The 20,136-nt window shown below is 48.8% G+C and overlaps 1 protein-coding gene across 1 annotated transcript in view; it reads left to right on the forward strand.

Moving 5' to 3' along the window:
* The first annotated feature begins 11,726 nt into the window (after window positions 1-11,726).
* The window catches only part of TTBK1 (tau tubulin kinase 1), a 46,201-nt gene continuing 37,791 nt past the window's right edge, over window positions 11,727-20,136 (forward strand). Inside the window, exons 1-5 of the mRNA XM_064294540.1 lie at window positions 11,727-11,795; window positions 17,861-18,008; window positions 18,357-18,430; window positions 18,623-18,763; window positions 19,590-19,694. Of these exons, the coding sequence (XP_064150610.1) occupies window positions 11,727-11,795; window positions 17,861-18,008; window positions 18,357-18,430; window positions 18,623-18,763; window positions 19,590-19,694 (537 nt within the window). The remainder of the gene's footprint in view (window positions 11,796-17,860; window positions 18,009-18,356; window positions 18,431-18,622; window positions 18,764-19,589; window positions 19,695-20,136) is intronic.

Below are 20,136 nucleotides of genomic sequence, written 5' to 3' on the forward strand. Positions count from 1 at the left end.
GGGATTTTTGTCTTTTTTGTTCACTGCTGTATCGCTGGCTTCTAGAACTGTGCCTGGCACGTACGAAGCATTTATCAAATATTTGTCAAATGAATGAGTGGATTAAGTGAGATGATATATTTGACAGCTCTATGAATCAGAATCAACTCGATGGCACATAACAACAACATATTTGACAGCCCTCTATAATCTGCTGAGCCCCATGATGGGCTAATAGAAGCAGTATCTTCAGGGAAACAGGCAAACAGCCCACCATTGTTCACCAGTAATAATAATGATTTCCCCCTCATTTCATCATGAAAAATAACAAAAACAAATAACCAAAAACTTCACATGGAATAATGGAAAGTGCGCCCCCAGAGGAAAGCACCATCAGTGGTTTCCTCTGTATTCTTCCTGAGTAAGAACTATTGAAATACCGAAGTGTGGAGTTACAGAGAAGACACAAGAGTAATTTTTTTTTTTTCTTAATGCTAAGCTATAGAGACACAGCAATTTCAGGGTATTCCTGTCCACTGATGGGCCCAGCCACAGATAACACAGATGTGGGGCAACATATATACACAGCTGTGCATAATGCCCACACAGACGCTCGCTTGCGCTCTGTCTCTCATCTTTAGGAAGGATGCTTTGTGTGTCAGACAGAGGTTGACTTCATGAGTAACCTCTTTAACCCTCCTATCCTTACTCACACCTTCCTTCGAGCTCTCCTCCCGGGTAAGGAACACACACACGCAGAAGTACACACAGAGCATCTTGTTTCTGCCTCTGTGCCTTTAAAAAATGATGAACCAAACCCCCTTCTCTCTGGGCTCACACCTCTGAAGTGGCAGGCATTCCTTTCTGCCTCAGGTGGAAGGGAAGTAGAAGAGTTTTTTTTTTTTAGGTCTGAAGAGCAATGGATTGATTTTATTTTTATTATTGTACTTTAGATGAAGGTTTACAGATCAAACTATCTTCTCATTAAACAATTAGTACACATATTGTTTTGTGACATTGGTTACCAACCCCACAACATGTCAACTCTTTGTCTTTCTTGACCTTGGGTTCCCTATTACCAGCTTTTCTGTCCCCTCCTGCCTTATAGTCCTTGCCTAGAAGGGATATTTTGTCTGTTTTTCAGATGGGAGACTGCACCCTGAGATTGGTTCTATATCCATTGTCACTTAGGTGAGGATGCAGAACCGGGAATGGCTGGCAGCTCAGGCTTTCAGGCTTGAAGCAGAGAGGCCCTAGTTGGAGGAACAGGGCACTAGGTGATGGGATGGGGGAATGAGGGCGCTGGGCAGTGGAGAGAAGTATGTGATAGGAAAATATCTCACCAGATATCAGGAGTCCAGAATTGAGTCCTGGTTCAGTTACGAAATAACTCTGTCACCTTGGTCAAGTCCCTTAAACCCTCTGAGTCTCAGCTTCCTCATCTGTAAAATTGGTAAGAAATGTTATTCTGTCTTTCTCACCTGGTGTGAGTATGGTACAAGTGAGATAAAGTATGTGAAGACCAGATACACCAGCTTCAATTAAGTAGACTCTGACTGGTGGTGACTGCTTGTGTTGCAGAGTAGAACCAAGCTCACAGGGTTTTCATAGCTGTGACCTTTTGGAAGCAGATCTCCAAGCTTTTCTTCCAAGGTGCTTCTGAGTGGGTTTGAAAAGCCAGTCTTTCAATTAGTAGCCTAGCACTTAACCATTTGTACCATCCAGGGACACCAGGTATGTGAAAGCCCATTGCAAAACCCACCACCAAAAAACCACTGCCGTTGAGTCGGTTCCGACTCGCTATACAAATGTCATTGTTCAGTTCAACAAAAATTGTTTTTCTTTTTATTATGGAAAATGTCAAACTTTATTTTTGTATGTGTGCTTTAAGTGAAAGTTTACAGTACAAGTTAGTTTCTCATACAAAAATTTATACACACATTGTTATGTGACCCTAGTTGCGCTCCCTGTAACATGACAGCACGTTCCTCCTTTCCACCCAGGGTTTCCGGTGTCCATTCACCCAGCCCCTGTCCCTTTTGCCTTCTCATTTTGCCTCCGGATAGGAGCTGCCCATTTAGCCTCATGTATCCACCTGAGTAGTTTTTTTTTTTTTTTAATCCACCTGAGTTAAGAAGCACTCTGTTCACTAGTATCATTTCATGTCTTACAGTCCAGTCTAATCTTTGTCAAAAGAGCTGGCTTCGGGAATGGTTTCAAGTCTGGGCTAACAGAGAGTCTGGGGGGCCATGTCTTCCGGGTTCCATCCAGTCCCAGTCAGAACATTAAGTCTGGTCTTTTTACTAGAATTTGAGCTCTGCACCTCACTTTTCTCCTGCTCTATCAGGAACTCTTCTGTTGTGTTCTCTGTCAGGACGGTCATTGGTGGTAGCCAGGCACCATCTAGCTCTTGTCTCAGGCTAGTGGAGTTTCTGGTTTATGTGGCCCTTTCTGTCTTTTGGGCTAATATTTTCCTTGGGCCTTTGGTGTTCTTCATTCTCCTTTGCTCCAGGTGAGTTAGGACTAATTGATGCATCTTAGATGACTGCTTGCTAGTTTTTAAGGGAAAATGTCAAACTTACACACTCATAGAGAGAATAGTAAAAGACCACATATTATATGATGCCATTTAAATGAAATGTCCAGAAAAGGCATATTTACAGAGGCAGAAAGCAGATCAATGCTTGCCTAGGACTGGGGCTGGGTGTGGCAGCAGGAAATTGACTACAGAGGGCACAAGGAAACTTTGTGGGGTGATGGAAATATTCTGAAACAGGGTTGTAGTGCAGGCTGCACAACTCTATACAGTCACTAAAAATTATTAAATTCATGTTTCTCTGTCTTCTGTGTTTCCTATAATTTGGTGTTGGATCTAGAGGCTTGATCATATTCAGATTCAATTTTTTGGCAAGACTGCTTCACAGGTGGTGGTGTGTACTTCCATCAGGGGGCACTTAGTGCCTGGATGTCTCTTTTTATGTTAGCAACCATTGATGCTTAATGCCTAGATTCATTCTTTCATTCATGGTACAGATCAGTAAATAGCTGTTTATTGTAAAATAAAACCCAGCTACAGAAAAGCACCTGAAACAAATGAATTATTATAAGACAAACACTCTTGTAACCACCACCCATGTCAAGAAATAGATCCTCAGCTACCCAGAAGCTTCAATGTGCCTCATCCTAATCACAGCCCTCTTCCTCCCCCTCAAAGTGACTGCTCTCCTTACTTCTGTAGTAAGGATAAAAAGAACATAAAGAAATTTCCATATGTTTCTTTATGGTTTTATCACCCAAATGTGGATCCTTAGACACTATGGCTTGATCATACCCATTTTTTAATATGTCTTTTAAGTCTCTTTTAATCTACAGATTGGGGACACATTTTTTTTAAACATTGATTTTGTGTGAGATGCTCATTGGATGCTAAAGGAGCTACGAAAGGAGTAGAGCCTGAGATTTTAGACTCTATTTGGTTTTGGGAAAGGCCAGTCTTAACACAAGGACAGGAGAAGTCAGATTGTGCTATGCAGTGACGCGCAAGAGGTTGAGCGATTCAAAGAAGGCAGAAATCGAGACATCTGGAGGATCCCTTTCAGTTTACCCTCAAACTCCTGTCCTTTAACACCCACATGAAATGTCTGCTTCTAGCCAAGAGGGAGTAACAGGGACCAGATTCGCCCTCCCACCCTTAACAACTAAAAAATTAGATTATGCAAAACAATGATTTTCAAACATTGGACATCAGGCAGTGTCATGGATTGAATTGTGTCCCCCCAAAATATGTGTCAACTTGGTTAGGCCATGATTACCAGTATTGTGTGGTCACCCATTTTGTGATTGTAATTTTATGTTTAAGAGGATTAGGGTGGGATTGTAACACTCTTACTAAGGTCACATCCAATGTAAAGGGAGTTTCCCTGGGGTGTGACCTGCACCACTTTTGCCTTACAAGAGATAAAAGGAAAGGGAAATAAGCAGAGTGGGGGGACTTCATACCACCAAGAAAGTAGCACTGGGAGCAGAGTGTGTTCTTTGGACTGGAAATTCCTGTGCTGAGAAGCACCTAGACCAAGGAAAGACTAATAACAAGAACCTTCCTCCAGAGACAACAGAAAAAGCCTTCCCCTGGAGCTGATGCCCTGAATTTGGACTAGTAGCCTACTAGACTGTGAGAGAATAAATTTCTCTTTGTTAAAGCCACCCTCTTGTGGTATTTCTGTTATAGCAGCACTAGATGACTAAGACAGGCAGCATACGGCAATAAACCCTGAAAGACTGACAACAAGTGAGGTGAGCTTTACAATGGCCCCAGCTTACTGCCTGCAGGGAGTTTCCAGGTTCTAGTGCTTAGAGGAGGAACCCAGGCTGAGCCTGGCTGTTTTCTTCAGCTGAGGAGACAGGTGAGATTCCAGAGGAGCCAAGGCACTGAGAGCTTACAGGACAGAGTACAGGATAGGAGACAGAGCTCTGGAGATGTTCAGAGAGTTCCCAGGAGTAATCACCTAGGGACTGATTAGCACATGCATGTGAGGAAACTATTTGAGGTGGAGAAAGAACCATATGAAAGGAGAAATAATGATCTCTGGCGCTCACATGGGCTGGAAATAGTGCCTGTTCCCAGCAGCTGAGTTGGAAAACCTCATACTTCATGGGGCATTGGGTAAAGTATGTAGAAGAGTTTTGCCTTAGTGGTAGAGAAAAATTAGTCCTAGATTAGAGGCTGCTCTGGTCCCATACAATAAAAAGTAAAACTTGAAAGGATAAAGCTGTTTATAAGTAAATGAACTGCAACCCAGAACAAAGCTCAAGAATATTTACAGACTGCATCCCACTTTGGTGAGTGCATCTGGTGTCTTAAAAGCTTGTGAGCAGCCATCTAAGATGCATCAATTGTTCCCAACACACTTGGAGCAAAGGAAAATGAAGAACACCAAAGACACGAACAAAATATTAGCCCAAGAGACAAAAGGGCCACATAAACCAGAGACTCAATCAGCTTGAGTCTGGTTGATGGTGAAGAACTAGATGGTGCCTGGCTACCACCAATGACCACCCTGACAGGGAACACAACAGAGAGTCCCTGATGGAGCAGGGGAAAAGTGTGGAGCAGAACTCAAATTCGTGTAAAAAGACCAGACTTAATGGTCTGACTGAGACTGGAGGAACCCCCGAAGCTATGGTTCCCAGATGCTCTGTTAACCCAGAACTAAAACCATTCCCAAAGCCCACTCTTCAGACATAGATTAGACTGGACTATAAACATAAAATAATACTCATGAAGAGTGTGCTTCTTAGTTCAAGTAGATACATGAGACCAAATGGGTGGCTCCTGTCCATAGGTGGGATGAGAAGACAGGAAGGGACAGGAGCTGGTTGGATGGGCACAGGAAACCTGAGGTGGAAAGGGAGAATGTGCTGTTACATTATAGGGACTGCAACTAGTGTCACATAATGATATGTGTATACATTTTTGTATGAGAGATTAACTTGAGCTGTAAACTTTCACCTAAAGCATACACACACACACAAAAAAAGAACATTTACAGAAATACAAAAATATCCAAGACTCAACAAAGTAAAATTCACAATGTTTGGCAACCAATCAAAAATCACCAGGTATGGAAAGAAGTAGAAAAACATGACCTATAACTAGGACAAAAATAAATTGAAACTGATCCAGAAATTATCTAGATCATAAAATTAGTAGACGAGGACTTTAAAACAGTTATTATAGCTCTATTCCACATGTTCAAGAAGCTAGAGGAAATTTGAACATGTTAAGTAGTGATATGGAAGATATTTATAAGACCCAGATCAAACTTCTAGAGATGTAAAATACAATGAAAAATACATTGGCTGGAATTAACAGCAGATTAGATGCCACAAAAGAAAAGATTAATGAACTTTAACACAAAGCAATAGGAACTATCCAAGATGACACACAGTGAGAAAAAAGACTGGGAAAAAAATAGCAAAGCATCAGTGAGCTGTGGGACAAAATTCAAGCAGGGGAATTCCTGAAAGGAAGTCCCTGAAGGAAGAGGGTGTGGTAGAAAAAATACTTGAGAAAAAAATAGGCAAAATTTTTTCCAGATTTGATGAAAAAACTACAAATCCACAGACACAAAGAAGCTCAATGAACCTCAAGCACAAGAAACATGAATAAAACTACATCAAGGCATATCATCATCAAGCAGCTTAAAACCAGTGATAAAGAGAAAATCTTAAAAGTACTCAGAGGAGTAAAAAATACATTACATACAGAGGAAAACAGATAAGGATGACTGCAGTTTTCTCATCAGAAATGCTGTAAACTAGAAGACAGTACAGCAACCTTTCTAAAGCACTGAAAGAAAGAACCTATTAACCTAGAATTCTAACGCAATACCTAGAACAGACTGTGTTTGTCCTCTACTCAAAATTACTGCTTTTTAGCAACATAAATGGCGACTATACAAGTGGACCTTGCCAGATGGAATACACAGGAATCAGATGAATGGAATCTGTGGAAAGAGATGATGGAGAAGCTCAATGTCATATCAGTCAGAATAACGCCAGGGGCTGACTGCAGAACAGATGATCAATTGTTCATATGCAAGTTCAAGCTGAAGAAAATTAAAACAAGTCCACGAGAGCCAAAATACGACCTTGAGGGTACCTCACCTGAATTCAGAGACCATCTCAGGAATAAATTTGATGCATTTAATATTAATGACTGAAGATGTGTTGTGGGATGACATCAAGGACCTCATACATGAAGAAAGCAAGAGGTCATTAAAAAGACAAGAAAGAAAGAAAAGACCAAAATGGATGTCCAGAAGAGACGCTGAAACTTGCTCTTGAACGTTGTCGTGGATTCACGATTATGTTCCCCCAAAATATCTGTCAACCTGGCTAGGTCATTGTGTGATTGTCCACCATTTTGTCATCTGATGTGGTTTTCCTATGTGTTGTAAATCCTATCTCCGTGACATTAATGAGATGGGATTAGTGGCAGTTATATAGACTCAATCTACAAGATTAATCTACAATTTAAGCCAATCTCTTTTTAGATATAAAAGAGGGAAGTGAGCAGAAAGGGGGACCTCATACCACCAAGAAACAAGAGTCAGGAGAATAGCATATCCTTTGGACCTGGAATCTCTGAGCTGAGAAGCTCCTCCACCAGGGAACTCCCGGCCCTGGCCCCACTTGCCCGTTGGCAAACCCCCACTAATTCTTTAAATTAAAGCTGACTCTGCCTACTCTGAGATGCCTCCCCTGACTAATCTTGAAGACTAAATGATCCTTCCTCTTTACAGCAGCCCAGCATCGTGGTTAGAAGTGTGGTCTCTGGAGCCAGGGTTTGAATGCCAGCTCTGCCACTTGCTAGCTCTGTAACCTAACGTAAGCTACTTAGCCTATCTGTATCTTAGTTTCCTCAGCTATAGAATGGGATAACAATAATACCCCTACATCATAGGGTTGTTGAAAGGATTAAATGAGTTAATATGTGTAATGTTAGAACAGTGTCTGGCAGTAGTAAATAGCGGCTGTCATTACTATTGCTATTGAAGGTGCTCAGTATGCATTTGCTGACGGCATGAAGGATGGAAGGAGCTGGGAAAGACAAAGCACAGAGTGTGTTCAGGGAATGTTGAGTAATCCAATCTGTCATAAGAGGAGTAGTAGCCTCTGTGGGCCCATGCTGGGAAGAGTTTTTAATGTCACAGTAAAACACGTGCATCTTATTTGGTAAGCAGTAAGAAACAATGACTGAGTTTGTCAACAGATGGGAGAAAAAAAATCAGAGGGACAGATTGAGCCAAGAGGGAGGCCTATATGTGGTGAAGTGACAGTTACAGGTAAGGGTGCTGGATAGAAGTGCAGGGTGGTGTCAGAAGAAATGGGCATGCGGATGTTTGGGTGGATGGGGATGAGTAAAGGGAAATGAGTTTAGAGGAGAGTAATACGAACCTATGGAGGATGGAGTGGGGGAGTCAGGTGAGGCTGATGGGGACGGGTGAGGAGTGATAGGGACATGCTGGGAATGGGAAAGATAAAAGATGCTGGTGACAGGTGTGGTTGATGGGAGCAGGTAAGGAATGATGGGGTCCTGCTGGGGGATGGGGTCAAGTGAATGGCAGGGACCAATGAGGAGAACCTGAGAGCTGGGGCGGGACCATCCAAGAGGGAGTCCTAGGGCTGGACGAGTTAAGAGAGGGTCAAGGTAGAATGTGATGTCAGAGAAGCGGCGGTGATGTAAGAGCTGGGGCGGTGGGGCGGTGATGTCAGGGCTGGTGCTGATGCTGGCGGCGCAGTGCATTGTGGGCAGCTCCCCGCTCTGCTGCTGCCGCCGCCGTCGCCCGAAGAGGATCGGGGCCGGGCCGGGCCGGGCCGGGATGGTCCCGGTCGGGAGGCCGCCGCCACCGCCGCCGGAGGGAGCGGGCCGCCCAGCGCCGCACTGAGCCGCCCCCGCCCCCGCCCCGCCTGGGCCCCGGGGGATGCACCGCCCCGAGACGCTGCCTCCGCCGCCGCCGCAGCCGCAGCCGCAGCGGGCACAGAGCAGGTGAGGCTGGGCGGGGCCGGGGGATGGGGCGGGCGCGGCCGGCCCGGGCCGGGGTCGGGTAAGGGGCTCCTTCTGTGGGCTGCTCGGGCCTCTGGCCTGGCTCTCCTCCCGGCACAGCTTCTCCAGCTCCCCCTCCCTGCTGCCGTCTCCACCCGAGCCGGGACGCTGGCCTACACAGCCTGGGCCGCAGTCCGAGGCCTGGAGCCGCTCCCTGCCCCCATCCCCTCCTGCCTGTCCTCCAGGGATTTTGCTCCTCACTACTGACCTCTGCCCCCTGTCCGTATGTCTTCACCCCTGACTCTCCTGCACTCCTGACAAGTCATTCCCAGCTGTCTCCATAACCTCTCTCCCTGTTCTTAGTTCTTCTGTTCCTCTCACTACTAGCCTCCTTGCCTACTTTCTCACCCCCTCAACAGTCCCCAGAAATGCCTCTAAGGGGCTGTCGCTGCCTCACATGTCATCATTCTCTCTCACCTGCCTCCATCTTACTCAACCCCCTCCTCTGATCCAGTCACCTCTCATCCATTCATCCCATTCCCCTCTGACCCTTTCACATCTTTTCACCTGTTCCCATTCCCCCTCACTGGTTTCCCTCACTTCTCCTTACCTAGGCTTCCAGATTCACAACACACCTGGTTCATATCTTGCATAGTTACATATCAACATTTATATTCACAAACATCCATAGGAGTTCCCAACTTCTTAGATACACATCTTTCTCTGACTCTCTGTCTCTCTCTCACCCACATAACTGGCCCTGTACTCTCATACATGCAGACTCTCTGACAGACAACCACGGGAACCTCTGCAAGCCCTCTCTCACTGCACACCCACGCCTCCACACACCCAAATGGACCGAGGAGGCAGCCAAGTTTTTCATGTTGGTGTCTTCCAACTCCAGTCTGAGCCGGGAGTACCTAGTCCTCTGAGGCAGGGAGTGGGAAGGATGGTGGATAGGGAGAGGCAGGTAACCCTCATTTATCCTCTGGTCTGCACTCTTCTTTCCCACCTCACCTGTTCCTTCTAGGTTTGCCCATCTGTAAAATGGGAGCAGAACCCAAATTTTCCTCATCAACCTATAGAATCCACCATTACAGGCCCACCAGAGGTCATTCAGTCTACAGACCCCCTCCCCCATTGCCAGTTCAATCGCTTCTTCAGTCTTGTCCTTAATCTGTCTCCTCCACCTTTATTGCAGAACCCCACACCCATTCCGTCTCTCTTCATCCTGTCATTGTCCTCATGCCCTCCAAATTTCAGGTGTCCCATACCCCAGTTTGGCAGAAGGAGGGAAGAAGCCTATTTGATACTCCCATAATCCTGTGCTCTGAAGTTGTGCGGATTGGAGCAAACAACTCAGCTGAGTCATTTGAAGAAAGAAAAAGAATGAAAGTGTCCGTCCCCACAAAGATCCCTTCCTCACATGTCGCTCATGGCACCCAATGAGCTGTTGAAGGTTGTTTCCACACCTTTGCCATCCCACCTGGCCCTCTGTATCAGGACAACTCAACCAAGGCCTAGGAAATGATCCCATCCCAAAGAAGACAGGTTTATGAAGCCTGCCTCCCCATTTGTAGATATTTTAGGCCCTCTCATTTTCTCTTATCTTCCTTTCCTCAGCCTGAGTAACTTCCCTCTTTCTCTTCTATCTGTGACACTGCAGGGTCATTGCGAGGGCAGAGCTGTGTGCAAATAAAAAGTATAGGGGGGAAGAGGATAGGAAAAGATCCCAGATACAAATCCTGTGCTGGGTCAGCAGGGATTTCAAAAAGTCATCTCTTCAGGCCCCCTGCCTACATGCATGCACACCACACACAAACACACATAAGCGTACCCAGAGACACAGGTAGACTAATATATAAAGATACAAAGACACACTCAGACACCCACAAGCACACACAGATACACGAAGAAAAACACACATAAGGACACAGACACATAGATGGACATTCAGACACAGACAAAGACACATACAGACTCACACAGAGACATACACGCACAGATACACACACATAGGCACATACTTGTATTCCCCGAGTAACCCTCATGGTTGGAAAACTCTCCCTGATAGCCAACTTTCACCCATCCTAATTAGACAAGTTTTGTTGGGTGGGTAATTAGACAAGAGCTGTGTTCACTTTTGTCAGTTCCTCAAAAAACTCAAAGGTGTGGTCAGAGGCTGTCTTACCAGCTCCCCCTTCCCAGACCTACTCCTCCTTGCTATTCATCTTGCCTTCTGCTAGGTCCTTTCCACTTTCCTGCTCTCCTAGATCCCCTCACCTCCCACCTCCCCTACCCCTAGTTCAGCCTTAATCTTTCCCTCTGGAGTGCTTGTGGGGCTGCTGTCCCTCTGAAATCCATGTCTTGAGTCTATAGCCTTATGTTCATCCCATTGCTCACTTCCCAGCTTCCCAACCTCATGGCTGTGTGGATGGGTTCGGTTCTCCATGAGGAATGGTATGTGCCTCTCAGCAGCTGCATCCTCCTTTGCTCCATCCTCAAGGGTTTATGATCACATCTTCCATGGGTGATCAGTAGCCTCTGTCACTCTGGTGTGGATCTCCGTCTGGGTCACCCCTTGGTCAGCAGGTCTCCCCTTTCAAAAAGCCACAGCTCCAGGGGCACAGGGAAGGTGTGGGTGTCTAGAGCCACAGGTCAGTCACTAAAGACTGGTCTTTGGCTGGGGTCTCTCCTATACAAGTGTGAGTCCCAGTCTAGTACGCCCCCTTGGCTAGGAAGCCTACCCTACATTCGTTAGCATATGTCTCTTTGGTGGACATTTTCCCCATGGCCGGTTTACACATCGTTTTCCTCTCCGTTATTCATCAGCATGTGTGTCCTGTTGCTGGTTTTTCACATCTCCAGTTTGTTTGTATCTCCCTTTCTGTGGATAGTATTTCTATCTTCTCCCCGGACCCCCACTCGGGTATTTACACAATGCTACCCCCAATAACCCCTGGAGCATCTGCTCAGAAGGCCCGGGAATGATGCCTGCCAGGAGAGTGGAGATTTATGGCCCAGCGGAAATCCCCTCCTCCGCTTCTGCAAGGTGGTCCTGGGCCCGCAGGCCGCCCCCACTCACAGTCCCTCCCCACTCCCCCAGGTAGATGGCCCCCCCAGGGCAGGCCCTGCGGACACCCCTCCCTCTGGCTGGCGGTTGCAGTGCCTAGCAGCCGCTCTTAAGGACGAAACCAACATGAGTGGGGGAGGGGAGCAGGCCGATATCCTGCCGGCCAACTACGTGGTCAAGGATCGCTGGAAGGTGGTGAGTGACCTGCTGGGCCAAAGGAGGGGGCGGGGGAAGAGACGACCTGGGGACTTGTTAAATGCAGTGCCCTCAGCGCCCCAATCCTAGGAGGGAGGGGCCCCTGAGCTCATTTGCATACTGTTTTCAGATCATTATTTTTGCCTACCCATGTGGACAATCACTTTCTCCCAGTACCCTCTCTCTGGCGCCGCCCTCTCTCAGCCCTTTCCCGGTTCGGTCAGGTCGGTCTGGCTCAGCCTGGAACAACTCCTGGTTGATGTTCGGGCTGGAGCTGCAGAGCTCAGTGGAGGTAGGAGGGGGGGAGGGGGCTCTTTATTTGGTGGACCTTGGAGAAGGGCAGTGAATGAGCATGTGCCCCTCCGCTTCCGCAGAGGACGGAAAGGCCTGGGTTTGAGGGAAGAGGCACTGCAGGCTGTTCCCACCGCATCCGCACTCCATCTTCTCCGTCCACCCTCCTCCCCTCACTGGTTCCTGCGGCAGGTGCAACACGCCTAGACTCCATCTCCCAGCGTGCCTTGCTCCTCCAGCCCGGGACTTCAGTCTGCTCCGCCTGCTGGGAGATGTAGTCCGACCCTTCTCGGGCGTTGGGCCTGAGTGGGAGGGGGGCGCGTGAAGGTTGCGGGGAAAGGCAGTGTCTGGGGAGCGGGGCCTACTGTAAATCAGTTCTCGGCCCACCTTCCTTTCTTTCCATCTCTTAAGAGCTCTCTGATGCCTTCTTATGGGAGCAGGATGATATGGGGCGGATTTATGGGGTTGATAGGTTAGTGTGGGGGAACTAGGGTGTGAGCTTGTGGGTCTGCACCGGAGTGGAGAGCCAGGCAGAAAGGAGAGAGAACTGCAGGATTCAGGCTTACACTGAGTGTGTGTGTGTGTGTATGTGCGCGCGCGTGTGCACAGCTTTTTGGGGTGAGGCGAAGGCTCAGCTCACTGGGGGTGCAGGGTTGGAGAGGAGGTGGGGCCAGGGTGCAGGCGGGTCTCCATGGCAACAGCCACCCGCCGTGCAGGTCCCCTGGAGACCCAGGGAGAGGGGCAGAGGTGGCAGCCTTGTCAGAGATGTCTGTGGGACTGGGGGGACGGGGAGAAAGAGGACACCCCTAGGGCTGGAGGGGCTTGGAAAGGTGAGGGAAGGGGCTGTCTTCGTCGCAGAGGGGGACTTCTTGGGAGGGAGAATAACAGGACAGAAATGGAGGGAGGAAGAGCCAGGGCGGTAATCAAAGGAATGAGGGTCTGGCAGAGTGAGAAGTGTTCCTCCAAGACCCCCTGAATCCCCTGGCACAAGTTCTAAGTTTCTTCAGATTGGGGGCAGATGACATTTGCACTGAAGACGTGAGAAAAAGATGGTCTTCACACGCATGGTATTCACAAGAGTTTGAGTTAGAACTTTTGTTTTTTGAGGGAGGGAATGGGAGATGGTGGGGAAAGACAGGTAGGTGGAGTGGTGGTGATGTGCTGCCTCTGCTTGGCCTGCTGACCACCTCTCTCACCCACCCTCCTCCCACAAAGCCCTCACCCCTGCCCCTGGAGAACTAGAGAGGAGGGGTTTCCAGATGCTTCCCCTCAGTGAGGGATGGGACAGAGGCATGAGGCAGAGCTCAGGGACTAAGAACACTGCCCAGAGATGGGCTGTGGCCAGGAGAAAACAGGGGTCAGTGGCAACAAGGGGGCATTTAAAAAATAATAGCATTTTATTCTTCCTGAGGGGTGCTTCTCAGAGTCAAAATATTAAACAATACATAATAATAAAAGCCCTGGATTTGTTTTGAGCTCTTACTGTTGCCAGACACGGTGTAAAACGTCTCACATGCATTATCTTGGTAACTTCTGAAGGAAATACTGTAATTATCCCATTTCACCAGTGTGCAAACTGAGGCACAGAGATTAGCAACTTTGCCAAATTCCCACGACTAGTAGTTGGAACCAAGTTTGTCTGACTGCTGGGTCAACACAAGTTGGGTTAAGTTCCCAAGACTTAGCCCATCTAAGAATTAGGACTATAGAGCTGAAAGAGTCTTTGTTAGCAATTCTAGTTCAATTCTCTTCATTTTACAAAAGGGGAAATACGGAGACTCAGAGAGTTTAAAAAACTCACTCCAGGTCACCCAGATCTAGGCCTAGCCTAAGAAACCGGGTCTCCTTTTTCCTAGGTGAATGCTAGTTCTCTTATGCTGGCATCTACAGTTTAAGGGAAGTTCTTTCGCAGGGAAGGGGATCATGAGATTTTTAGGAGAGGAGGAATAGGGTCTGGCAAAGGAGACTGAGAGAACATTCCTGTTCCTGGGCTGTGGGCAAGGACACATTTTGACTTTTGTAGGCCCCTTCTTCTATAAAAGTACGAAAAGTTGTATTTTATGACTGCATTGCTATAAAGATGAGTATATTAACATAAAACATTTTCTTTGACCTAAAAATTCATATTCTCCTGATTTTAAAAGAAATCAAAACATTTTCATGGGCTTCACTGACACCCTAAAAGTATGTGGGCCTAGTCACTGTGCCTAAAGGATAAGTCTGCCCTGGCTGTGGGGCCCAGGGAGGGGGAGTGTTAGGTGAGTGGGTGGGTACAGATGCCCACTCCTGCCCTAGGTAGCTTCCATGTGTAGGGAGTGGTAAGGAAGGGACTAAGGAAGGGGAAGTGGGCTCTGTTTGAAAATGAAGGGGCAGAGAAATAGCCCTGGGCACCCTGGGAAATCTAGGGAAATTTAATGCCTTGGCTGCCCAGAGTCCTCCATACTTACCTTCAGCAAGGATTTTGGAGCCAGTAGATCTAGGCTTGAATCTCAGCGCTCGCACTTTTTGGTATTTTATTGTATTTTTGGTGAAAGTATACATAGCAAAACAGGTTCCCATTCACCAATTTCTACACACAATGTTCAGTGATGCTGGTTGCATTCTTCAGTTTTCGTCAATATTCTTATTATTTCTGTTCTAGTTGCTCCACTCCCATTAATTTAGTCTCACTGCCCGCCAAACTTCTCACGTATGCTTTAGAATAACCATGTCCATTTGGTCTCAGATGAATAATTTTTAAAAATTTGTTTTAAAAGGGTGAAATTCAGCTCTCACACTTTTAATCCTGATGTGGTTGACAGAACTCACATCTTAACTGCTGTATTATAAAAACTGAATCAGATTGATTAGGAGCCAGAGTGGGGCAAGGAGTTTGCGATAGGCTGCTAACCGAAAGGTTGGCGCTTTGAACCCTCCCAGAGGCTCTGCAGAAAAAAGACCTGGTGAACTTCCGTAAAGATTACAGCCAAGAAAACCCTATGGAGTGGTTCTACTCTGTAACACGTGGAGTTGCCGTGAGTCAGGGGACTGACTCTATGGCTGCTGACAATGACAAGCAAGGTGACCTGAGGCAAGATGCTTAACTCTGTGCCTCAGTTTTCCTTATGTGCAAAATGGGGACTCATATGACCTGCCTCACCTAGGTCATTAGGAGCCTTTGGGAATTAACCGAGGTGACCTCTGTGAATCTGGAGGACAGAACCTAAGATGTGGTGGTTGTTCCAACTCCCTTGCCCTTTCCTCCATGCCCACACACCATAAAGGAATCTAGAAGATATTAGAATCTCCCCTGTGTCTAAAGTTCCCAGAGGAAGACTTGCCACTGCTTCTTTTAAGCTCCGAGTCTGCACTCTCCTGGATTTGAAAATTTTCCAGAAGTCTGACTTTAAGTTTTATCTGAAGTAGAGAGGGACTCTGCTTTCTCATTGCTCTTCCTCCTTCCTCTTTTCCTGTCTTCTTCTGGGCACAGTAATCTTCCAGATTGCACCAGCCCTCTACTTCTGTTCTAACTCTTCTCTTCATCCTTCTCTCTTTCTGGAGGAGTTTCAACTGTAACCTGCTGGGAACTCCCAGCCCTCCAGCTCTGCCCTGCCCCTTTCCTCTCTCCATTCCAGTATTCCAACCATCGTTAAATATTTACTGGGCATCCGAGTGTTGGATGCATGCTGAGGGACAGACAGAGATGTAGGGGTTGTCAGCCAGGCTGGGGGCTCAGAGCAGCCTTGCTCCAAACACTAGCAAGCCCAGCTATGACTGCTGAGTTACAAGCCAACAGGACACAGTGAGGGCTCCAGGGTATGCTCAGAGAAAGCAGGCCACCCATGGGGGGTGGGCTTCCTGAGGACAGGAGAACTGAGCTGTGCATCTCTCTTAAACCAAAGGAGCCCCAGCCTAGACTCAATACCTTCTGCCTGTTCCTCCATCACTGCCAGTAGCACTCTCACCCTCCAAGACCCCCTAGACCTCTGACTTGAAATGATTTTTAATCCCTCCCCATAACTCAGCTTTGCTCACCCACTCCCCCAACCCCTGCCCCATACACACCAATTCTTCCTTAGTCACAGTTCTCCCCTCTGCCTTTTCTCACCCTCTTCACTCCCGGAGCTGGCCATCATCACCTCATCTCTTAGTTCTCATCCAACGGGCCCCTCTCTAGGTTTCGCCCTACCAGTTCTCTCCCTTGTGGTGGTGCTGCTGAATCCTTGTCCTGTCACACCATAGTGAAATACTGCAGCTCGGCCTCTGGGAACCTCCTTTTGCCCCGTCCAGCTTCTCCTTGTCTTCATTCAACAGGAATTTATGAAACACCTACTAGTTGCCAGGTAGTCCCTGGGGGGTGCAAATGGTTACGTGCTCAGCTACTAACCAAAACTTGGCTTTGAAACCCAACTTGGAAGAAAGACCTAGAAGTCTACTTCTGAAAGATCACAGCCATTGAAGACCCTATGGAGCACGGTTCTACTCTGCATACATGAGGTCACTATGAGTTGGAGTCAACTTGACACCAACTGGTTTGGCTTTTGGTTTAGTTGCCAGGCACTTTTTAGGCCTTCTGGGCTCAGACTCTGGCTCCAAGAGTTCTTTTTGCCGTCCTCCTGCCCGCTCACCTTCTCATCTTTTCACCCAGCCAGCTTCTAGTGCTAGGATGCTTCCTCCAGCCTCAGCACTGTAGCTGTTGCCCGCTGAGCTCACTGCCCTATCCACCCCGGGGCTGCACTGGGGTCTACTGCAGGGTTCCTGGGTCTGCTGCTGATTGTAATGCATTTGCCACCTTGTTCCTGGGAGTAGTGATGTCAGCTCGGAATGGTCCCGAGGATCCAGCTTGATCCTGACACCCTCCCTGTTTCCTTTCCTCCCTTCAGGGATGGGACCAAGAAAGAGGAGGGTTCTCAGACTGCTTTGACCTTAGGGGTCTGGTATAGACAGAGTGGGCACTGTTTATCTCTTCACCACCCTGATCACATCCCCTCTTCCCTCCCCACGTGAAGGTTCCAGGTGGGCTGGGATGCCGAAGGAGGAGGGCTTAGTGGGTTCGATCACCGCTGCACTGCCCTCCAGGAGTAGACAGTTTCTTCTCCAAGCCTCCATCCCCACCCTGCTGCCATAGTGCCCCGCTTGCCTGGAAAGGGGCATCCTCTGGTCTGGACATCTAACTAGGGACCTGTGGAGTGGTGTGAGCTTCCGCGGTGGCAGGGGCAGTGAGCACCCTTTGCTGAGTCCTCTTTCACTCCTCCCCCAACTCTCTCCCTCTGGTGACGTCTTTCAAGAGACTGCCTACCTCAGGAAGAGCCGGATTCCTTGTGGGATCTACCATGAGCCTGGGATGTCCTGGAAGTTGGTTTTCCTTCTGCATGGAAGTTGTTCAGCCTCTTCAGGGGTGGTGTTTGTTGTCTAGGTCCAGGACGGCCCCATTATCTCCTCAGAATCCTACAGAAGCTTATCTCCGTGTCAATATGGAATCACAGGCCTCATATCCTTTCCCACTGCCCACTCTGACATATAGCCCTGTGTCTGTCTGTCTGTATGCATCTGTGTGTCTGTGTGTGTGCATGCTTGTCCCCAAGGATGGTTGTACATCCATGGGCTGAGCTGTCTGTCTCGTGGCACTGGGAGAGGAGGCAGGAGCAGGGATGGGGTAGAACAAGAAAGGGAGACATAGGTCCTCCCCTTCAAGGATCTCCCCTGGCCCCCACCGATGAAGGAGGTGACCCAGCATGGGTGGGATGAGGAGCTGCTCAGCCTGGTCCCTGTACCCTCCAACCCCATCTCTGTAGCTGAAGAAGATCGGAGGCGGGGGCTTTGGTGAGATCTACGAGGCCATGGACCTGCTGACCAGGGAGAATGTAGCCCTCAAGGTGGAGTCAGCCCAGCAGCCCAAGCAGGTCCTCAAGATGGAGGTGGCCGTGCTCAAGAAGCTGCAAGGTGCGAGCAAGGGAATGGTTGGAAAGAGATGACGGAGCCAGGGGCTGAGAGAGCTGATAGGATAAGAAGTTGGGGAGAAGGGATGCAGTATGGTGGAGGGAAGAGGTGATAGAGCCAGGAGCTAATGGGGAGCTGATGGGATAGGTGGGATAGGACCATGGTTTGAGGAGGTAATGGAGTCAAAGTCTAAGAAAGATGATAGGGCAGAGGGAGGTGATGGGAATGGTGGTCATGGGCCCAGGACTGGGGCACAAGGGCAGAGAAGAACCAAGGTGTACCAGGACCCCACCTTAGGGTTGAAAGTGAGGAAAGAATTGGAGTTGGGAGACCCTTGTCTGTGTCCCTCAGGAAAGGACCACGTGTGCAGGTTCATTGGCTGTGGCAGGAACGAGAAGTTCAACTATGTAGTAATGCAGCTGCAGGTGAGTCCTTGTGGCCCATCCTCTCTCAAGAGTCTGGGCTGTGACTCCTGGGGTAGGGAGGAGGAAGGCAGACTGGAGCTCCTGGCAAGAATGGTGAGGGGCCCAATCTTGGGAGCAGGCTGGACAGAGTGTTCTGGTGGTGGTGGTGATGGTTGGACTGGCCACTGAGGTGGGCCCATCCCTACCTCCCAGGGCCGGAACCTGGCTGACCTGCGCCGCAGCCAGCCGAGAGGCACCTTCACACTGAGCACCACACTGCGGCTGGGCAAGCAGATCCTAGAGTCCATTGAGGCCATCCACTCTGTGGGCTTCCTGCACAGGGACATTAAGCCGGTGAGCACCACACCCCACCTCACCCTCTGTCCCTTCCTCCAAAGCATACCTCCTCCTCCTCTCTCTCTCTGGGTCCCTGTTTCTTCTCCAGAACAGCAGTGGGGCTGGGACAGCCTCTTCCACCCAGACCCCCACACCCACTCTCCGTCCAGAGCCCCGTCTCCTCCTTTCCCCTGCCTCCCAGGAGCACACACCCCTGCCCTCCCCTTGGCTGTGCCCACACCTTCTCTTCTACTCTCTTCTCTTCCTCATCCCTCATCCCTGACCTGAATAGTCCTTGAACATAGAAAAGTTAAGGAGTGGGGAGGGATGGAGGGAAAGAAACTGAGGGGCCTAAGGAATTACAGGTAGCTGGTCTTGTGGTGACTTGGATCTTGAATCTTTACAGGAGTGAAAACTAAGGCCCAGAGAGGTTAGTTGAATTGCCCAAGGTCATGCAAAAAGAACAACCCAGGTCTCTTCTGTCTGCCTCAGAGCAAGATGGGTTTCACTAAACTATACAGCCCTGCTGGGGAGTGTCAAGGATTTAGAGTTTGAGACACACGATTTCAAGCCCCAGCTGGCCATCACTTGCCATTTGATCATGGAGAAGCCCCCTAACCTCTTTGACCTTCAGTGTCCCCAGCTCTAAAATGAGGATAATCACACCTGCCCCTCAGACGAGATAACGTGAGCTTCATAAACCGTAACCCGAACATTGATGTTTTATTCTCATGTGAGTTCATGTGGGCTGAGGCTCCTTCACCCCGGTTGCAAAGCTGTTTCCCTTGAAGGTGGGCCAGGTGGGATTGGAGCCCTCAGGGCTCACAGCTACTGTCTTCCCCAGTCAAACTTTGCCATGGGCAGGCTGCCCTCCACCTACAGGAAGTGCTACATGTTAGACTTCGGGCTGGCCCGGCAGTATACCAACACCACGGGGGACGTCCGGCCTGTGAGTACTGCTTTCACAAATCCCGTGCCCCCACTCCCAGGGGTGTCAGGACAGTGGATGACTATCCACCCCAGACCTCAATCTGGGGACACTTCCCAGAATGTCCCCCTCCACAAACTTTTCCTGCAGCCACCTAAGCAGGCCTGGCCTTGTGCTCAGCATCAGCATCATCCAACTCTGGGGCCTCTGCTCACCCCATCCCCACTCTCCCTTAGCTTGGGCTTTTGGTGGATGCCCCAGCCATACCCTGTGATCTTTCTGCCCACTCTGGCCAAGGACAGATGTGGGAGCAGTGAGCTGGGTCAGGAGTCCAGGGATTTAGGAATAGGAGGTAGGAGAGCAAATCACAGGGTTGGTGTGTCAGGTCTAGCTTGAACAGGTCAACATGGCTGGGCTGTGGCTGAGGCCAGAGGCAGTGGGTGAGGCTCCTGTGTTCTCTCCT

This window comes from Loxodonta africana, chromosome 1 (genome assembly GCF_030014295.1).
Source record: "Loxodonta africana isolate mLoxAfr1 chromosome 1, mLoxAfr1.hap2, whole genome shotgun sequence".
In the NCBI taxonomy this organism is placed as follows: Eukaryota; Metazoa; Chordata; class Mammalia; order Proboscidea; family Elephantidae; genus Loxodonta; species Loxodonta africana.